The sequence below is a fragment of the Lipotes vexillifer genome, unplaced genomic scaffold, assembly GCF_000442215.2.
Source record: "Lipotes vexillifer unplaced genomic scaffold, Lipotes_vexillifer_v1.1 scaffold1329, whole genome shotgun sequence".
In the NCBI taxonomy this organism is placed as follows: Eukaryota; Metazoa; Chordata; class Mammalia; order Artiodactyla; family Lipotidae; genus Lipotes; species Lipotes vexillifer.
In genome coordinates, this window is record NW_006797566.1 from 424,441 (window position 1) to 431,742 (window position 7,302).

General features: G+C 59.1%; 1 protein-coding gene across 1 annotated transcript in view; it reads right to left on the reverse strand.

The window, feature by feature from the left end:
- Positions 1-4,492: 4,492 nt before the first annotated feature.
- KCP (kielin cysteine rich BMP regulator) overlaps positions 4,493-7,302 on the reverse strand; it is a 24,888-nt gene continuing 22,078 nt past the window's right edge. Inside the window, 6 exon segments of the mRNA XM_007469727.1 lie at positions 4,493-4,761; positions 4,900-5,206; positions 5,649-5,813; positions 6,601-6,702; positions 6,797-6,908; positions 6,990-7,162. Of these exon segments, the coding sequence (XP_007469789.1) occupies positions 4,493-4,761; positions 4,900-5,206; positions 5,649-5,813; positions 6,601-6,702; positions 6,797-6,908; positions 6,990-7,162 (1,128 nt within the window).

Consider the following 7,302-nt stretch of genomic DNA (forward strand, 5'->3'; position numbering starts at 1 on the left):
TAAATTAAATTAACAGGCCCAGGGCTCACAGCATCCATCCCACTGAATTCTAACTGCCTGTTTATTGTCACACCCTCTCACTAGGCTGTGATCTCCTCAGGGATGAGGACAACTGACTGGCCAAGTCTCTTTTGTGCCCTGTATCTCCCCAGTGCCTGGCATGAGGGTGGCAGCTAGGCAGCTTGGAGCTGCCATTCCATTCCCTCCTCGCTGGAGGACAGGGAGGACAGACAGTCATTCCCAGCACTTTCTCCTCTGAGCCCCAGCTTAGCTTCAGAATCCTCCTGGACACAGTGCCTGAGGCAGCTGGCACCAATCAGGTAGAATTGGCATATAAAAGAAAACCTACTTGCTGTCCCTGGGTGCCCCCGCAGCCCACAAAAAGGTGTGAGGCAAAGAATAGGTGAGGATGGACTGGAATCCTGGGACTTGGGTTGAGGGCTTCCCCGCTCCTCCCAACCTAGGCTGGCCACTCCAGCCCAGGGTCTCCTGTTCTCCTGGCTGCAAACCCCTGCTGTCAACATACCAGATGTGGGCCCTTCTGCAGGCATGCCAGGGCTCTCCCACCTTGGGTCTGCATCAAACCTGGCTTCACTCAGATCCAGGGCTGATGATGGGTCCTTTGCCAGCCCCCTGCAGGAGTGCAAAGGCTGCCTCAGGTGCACCTCTTGCATCTGGGCTCCGATTGGCTGGGGGCAGCCTGTCTGCCAGACTCCTCACCCACAGCAGGCTGCGGAGCCTTCCCACCCCAAGACCGAAACTCAGTCCATGGAGGCCTTCCCCACGCCTGCACCCACCACTGGATTCCAGGAGCTGGAACTCAGGGTTACCCTGTCCAGAGGCTGTGGGGCAACCACATGGGTACAACTGAGTGAGAACCCCAGGAGGATCTGGGGGCACGAGGAGGGGTTGCTGGGCAGGGCTGTGGAGGGAGACGGGGCAAAGGGTCCAGTGTTTGGTTACTTTGTGTGGCAACGTGGAGTGGACGGAATTCCCTGGGAGACTCACCCCTCCAGAAGCTGACGGTCCTGGCTCAGGGAGTCCTCAGCCTGGGGCGATGGGCACAGCCTGGAATTCTGGAAGGATTGGGGGGGGTACCCTAGTCTACAGTGCATCTTCCCCCAATGTGGCAGGAAGCCTCTGAAACAGCCCCCAGTGATCCCTCCTCCTGGCATCTGTGCCCTTGTGTGACACCCCCACCTTCCCCTCCAAGTGAAGGAGCTTGGAAATGGATCCCTCCTGCCCACTGAAGCCTTCAGATGAGACTGCAGTCTTGGCTAAAAGTGTTGGCTGGATACTTCCTGAGTGGTCATGACTAACACCCCCTCCTGCTACAAGCTACTAACCTGCCCAAAGGGCCTCAGGCAGTTGGTGGCTGAGCCGGGACTCAAGGCACATCCTAGTTCCCAGTCACCACAGCGCCCTCCTTCCTAGAAGGGTGGGACCAGCCACCAGCCCCGGAAGGAGGGGCTTGGGCCTGGGGCTGCTCAGGGTCTCATCTCTGGGGCACCCTGGGCATCAGTGCCTCTGCCCTTTGGGCCCCGCCAGGCCTGCTTTCCTCCCTTGCTGCAGCCATGTCTAAAGGCTTCTAGGTGTCACCACGCTGTTGATTTGACCAAGATAGTTCACTGTGGAATGGTAGCAAGCCAGAATGGTCCTGTATGCCAGGCATGGTGCTAAATCCTTTACACAGATGAGTTCACAATCCTCCCAGCAGCGCTCTGAAAAAGAGCTATTATCTTCCCCATCTTGTAGCTGAGGAAACAGGCTTACGGTCCACAGGGAGCGTCAGAGCAGAGATTTGAACCCAGATCCATCTGTCTCCAGAACCCACATTCCTTCCACTTCTCAACCACTACAAGTGCCCCAGTGTTTCACTGACGCCCCCGCCCTCAGCCACACCCCAGCCCACCCGACTCATCCGCCGCTCAGAGCCCCCATCCGTCCTACCACGGGGCTTGCTGCACTGGCTCCACGCACACTGGGCCTGGTCCCTCAGACCACAGAACTGGGCCCAGGGGGGCCAGGAGAGGCCCAGCCCCGCCCCGGTCAGCAGCTCCAAATCCCACAGGAGCTGCAGGAAGGTGGGGTGCCAGGATGTAAGCGGGCACGCACCCTGCATTCTGCCACCCTCCCTGGCCGACGGCCGCCTACCTGCTCCTGGGCCCGCCGGCTCCGCTCCATCTGCAGCAGCATGGTGGGCAGTTTGAGGCCTGAGGGACAGGTCCGGCCATCTCCCACCTGGGGAGGCAAGGTGGAGTCAGACCCCACGGGGAGCCTGCCCCCTCGTAGACGGTGCCCTGTCACCCTCACCTGCTGCAGGGCAGCCCAAAGCTGGCCCAGGCCTGCAGGGCACCGGAAGAGGTGCTGGTACAGGGCCAAGGCCTGCTTGGGGCTACAGGGGAGCCCTAGGCCCCCAGGTATGGCTGCCTGCTCCATGGGGCAGGGGGCCAGGGAGGACGTCCACCCCCCTCCCCTCCCCTCCCCCAGCTGCTCCTGGAGAGAGGAGGAAGATGAGGAGCTGGGGACAGGCGCAAGGAGGAGACAAAGGCTCCTGGGCTCAGTAATGTGGGGCCCTGACATCTGAGCCAGGGCCTGGGCCTCAGCCAAGTCTCAGAGAAACCTGACTCTGATGCAGGTTTCTTGGCCACGTGGGTGGCAGTGTGGGGTGAGGACTGTGGCCCTGATAGAGAGCGACGTGTGCATGTGTTTGCAGTCCCAAATGAGCATCTATTTTATACATACGGTTAGCCCTTAAGCAACACGGGGGTTAGGGGCCCAACCCTCCTTGCAGTCAAAAATCCACATATAACTTATAGTCTGCCCTCTATATCCAAGGATTCAACCTACCTGGGATGGTGTAGTGCTGTAGTATTTACCATTGAAAAAAATCTGAGCATAAGTGGGCCCGTGCAGTTCAAACCCGTGTTGTTCAAATGTCAACCGTGTATCTGAAGCTTGCAACTGCATTATATGGTATGTGATATATGCCCAATACAGGCAGCAGCTCCCAACAACTAACTGTATGCCAGCACACAAAATGCTACGTACACGTAATCCTTCCTTGAAGCAACTCTATGAAGTAGGTGGTATCGTTTTCATCCCCATTTCACAGAAAAGAAAACCGGGCCCCAGAGAGTAAGTTGTCCTACCTAACACATGGCACTGTCTCCCTCATCTGGGGACAGACAGCATGAGAAACAGGCTCTGCGAAAATGTGGTCCAGAGTGTGAGTAGTAATGCGCTTCCCTAGTGCTTGCTCCAAGCTGTCCATGCTCTGTTTATTCTCCGCAACACACAAGATACAGCAGATGAGGACACGGTTTGTGGAAGTAATGACAAGGGGAGGGAACAGACATACGTGATGGTCTGTAATCTTCGCATCCCCCGCGGTCATGAGCAGCCTGGCCTGCCTGCCGCTTTGTAACCGCTCCATGAAAGGGGCCCCAGCGGAAGCAGGCTGAGCAAGCAGGCGGGGGGTGGGGGTGGGGGGCGTTGGGCTGAACCAACGCCCTCCCTTCACTCCCTGTTGGAATGCCAGGGTCCCCCAACCCCAATCTTTAGCTAAGGTCCCTAAAAAAACCAAGGTCACATAGCTGGTAGGTAGCCGAGAGAACTCAAAATACAGTTCTCTTTGAAAAGAGACTTTTCTTGTCAAAGAAAGAGATTTTTTTTTTTCCTATTTCAAAACCCATGTTATTTCCCCTATAAGAATGTCTTTGAAAGTCACATGTGTGTCCCCTGCCCACATGTCCGTCAGGGGTGGGTGTAGCTGCGAACACACGAGGGATACATGCATGTATTTATCTGGGTTTTTGAGGGGTGTGTGTGTGTGTATTTCATCACATGTGTCTGTATGTCATCACAGAAACATTGTCTCTCCTGTTCCCCACCCAGGTGTGGGGTCCCTGTGTCACCAGCTCTTAGGGTGGCCCAGGAGGTGCCTGAGCACTCAATATCCCCAAGGAAAGGGGGATGCCATGTGGGCACTGAGCCCCCTCCCAGTGTTCCTCAGCCCCTGCAGGATTCCACATGGATCCACAGAGGGCCCCACAGAGGGCCGCACACGGGGGCCACAAGCCGTGCCTGCTACATGTAAACACAGGGCTGGGACCAGGACACCTGGGTCCTCCTTCTGCCCATCGCAGGGTTTCCCAGGCAGCACCAGGGTGTGGCAGGTAGGGGCAGCCCAGAGATGCAGGCACAGAGAGTGGGCAAGGTCCACCCCACAGCTGCTACCGCCCTGACTCTGGGGACACTGACCTCTGGACCCCACGTTCCAAAGAGCCCACACCACCAGCGCAGCACCCAGAGGCGGCACACATACACACAGAGAAACCTTAGGGCAGTTCCCGAGTTTACTGCTTCTGACTCCACATGGCTGGGGTCTTTGCGGGGCCCAGACCCAGGCTCCCAATGCCCGGGTAGTGTGGGAGCTTCTCTCCGAGGGGCGACTTCTAGCCTGATGAAGCCTGGTCGGTGTCGTCCTGGCTCAGGGTGGCCCCTGGGGCTTCCGGCTGGGGTTGGACAGAGTGCTGGGTGGCTGGTCCCCAGTGAGTAGGACTTGGGGGCAGGCCTCGGGTGAGATACAGTGGGCCTCGTGCTCCACCAGGCCTGCGGGGCACCGGCAGGCGGGAATACAGGGCCTTACGCAGTGGGCCGCCAGCTCCCCCAGGGGGACATGCTGGTTGAAGCAGGTGCGGGGACAGGGTGGGCCACACTCATCAAACACGAAGCCACGGTCCAGGAGGCAGCCCACCACTGCAGGTGGAGTGGAAAGCAGAGTCACTTTCCAGTCACCAGGCCCACCCCCTGTGACCCTCCCTGTACCTACGCTGTCCAGACCTGAGCCCTCCGTGTCACACCTCCCCCAACTCGCACTGGGCATTGCCCCCTCACCGCAGAGCGTGGGGCCCCGCCAGGCAGGAGTCACCCCTGCTTGGCGACAGTGGCTGGCATAGGCTTCCAGGGCGTCACAGAGGCAGGTGTCAGCCAAGAAGCCAGGACCACAAGCACAGAGGTCATACACGCAGGCGGCAAAGAAGGGCTCTGGTGGCACCACAGCATGGCAGCGACTGAATGGGGAGGACTTCAGCACCCCGCACCGGGCATTGGCTTCACGCCTGGCATGGTACCCTGCTGCCCGGCATGGATCCACTTCACGGCCCTTGGAACAGGGCCGACCAGGTCCTGGCCCCTCTGGGACCTAGGTGGGGAAAGCAGCTCTATATGGCACCATCCACTGGCAGCCGACCTTTGTGTGCTATGTTCTTCAAAGCACTTTCCACCAAATATTTTGTTTTAGCTTCATAAACCTCCCTATAAGAACAGCAAAGGAAGCATCAGCTACTTTTCCTTTGTTCCCATTTTACAGATGGACAAACCAAGGCCCAGAGCAGGTAAGTGACTTGTCCAAGGTCACACAGTCCGTGAGCAGCAAAGCAGGGCTTGGGGATTCAGATGATGAGACCGCTTTCAACAGGCCATCCTGCCTCCCCCAGCACCATAGCAGGCAAGAAGTCCCCAAAACTCCTTGAAAGCCCCGAAGCCCACCTTGTGTGCAAACTTCCCTTTCCATACCAGAAGGCTGCTCTGAGATTCATGCTCAACTGTGCCTCCCCCTGCCCCCCAGCTCCTGTGTGACTCACCTGCCAGCTATTCCCAAACTCAGCCTCAGTGGACAGGAGCAGCCCCTCAGGGCCCCGCAGATCATCCTGGGCAAAGCCATTGAAGTTGCCACAGAGCCCACAAATCTGGCCCCGGTAGGAGCCAGGCACTCTCACCTCCACCTGGGACCGCCCATCCCACAGCACCTGTGCAGAGAGGCTGGGACTGGAGAGTGGGGAAAGGCAGGGGCCCCAGGAAGCCCAGTGCCGATCCTGGCGGCGTCAGCACGCCCCCTGCTGTAGGGGAGGAGAATGGACAGGTGGAGGTGTCTCCTGGAAGGGAGGATACAAGTAGGTACCTGCCCTGTCAGCCCTGGGCAAACACAGAAGACATGAAGAGCCACCCACAGCTCCCTCAAAAGGGCACCTTCTCCCCTCATCCTCCATGAACTCGGCGCCCCCATGAAGTGCAACCCTCTTCCAGAGAGTCACTCTCTCATGGGCATTCAGGCATTATCGAGGACAAAGCATAATTAGAGTCTGTATCATAAGAGTAGACAAGCCTTATTTTATGAATTTACAAATGTGCTTGTTGCTGGAGGCCAGGGAGTGAACTGCTCTTTGACATGGGAATTGGAAGAAATCTCTGAAACCACCCAGGAGACGGCAGTTGACATTGCCCACCCTCCCAAGCCTTCCCCCATTTGATTGATGGGAAAGCTGAGGCCCAGAGAGGATCTGCTTAAGGTAATGGCCTAAGAGCCCCAGTGTGTGGGTGGCTGAGCCAAGATCGCAAACCAGGCTCAGAACTCCGTCCATCACACGTGGAGGTCTCTAACCCTGATTCCTCTTCTCCCTTCAGAATCCAGCAGAACCCTCTCACCTCTGTGGCCTCATTTGGCCTGGGAGGTAGCTGGTATCCCCACTCCCTCTACAGATACAGACACCTGAACAGGCCCGAGGCTCCCCTGCACCCCACTCGCCCCGGCCGCACCTGGAGCCCCGGCTGGGCGTGTAGCATCACCGTGCGTCCCCGCAGCTCCACATACAGCAGAGGCTCCTGCAAGAAGGGCAAGGCGACGGGGCGCCCGTCCACCTGGAGGAGAAGGGAGGCGGGAGGAGGAGCGACGTCGGGACAGCGGAGAGGAAAGCGCAGGACCGACCTTCCCCGGGTCCTTGGCTTTACTCACCGTGATCGCCCTGCCCTGCAGCAGCCGCACGGCCACGTCTCCCAGCAGCACGGCCACCTCGTGGGTCCAGGACACGCCGCTCCGGCCCCGGTCATCGTTGGTCACGTGCACGCTGCGGCGTGGGAGGCCCAGATGCAGTGGTTAGCAGGGACGGGTGTAAGGGGGCAGGGAGAAGGCAGAGGGAGTTGCGCACCTAAAGTCGCCTCCACGGCAGTCCTTGGCCAGCACGTAGCTGCAGCTGCCCTGGAAGTGCAGCAAGCGGCCGTCGAAGGTGCGGTAATGAGGGTCTCCGAAGGCCATGCAGGAAGCGGGCCGGGTCAGGCAGCGGGGGCAGCAGCTGCCGGGACTCAGGGCGGGGGCCTCGTCCTGGCCTCCGCCCCAGATACCGTCAGACAAGCTGCGCTCCCTGCCGTGCCCCACGCAGAGCCTCCCGGGGCACGGAGGATCGCTGGGGAGGCTCCAGGGCTCCTGGGCTTACTGCTGGCGTTGGGGGGGGGGGGGGGGGG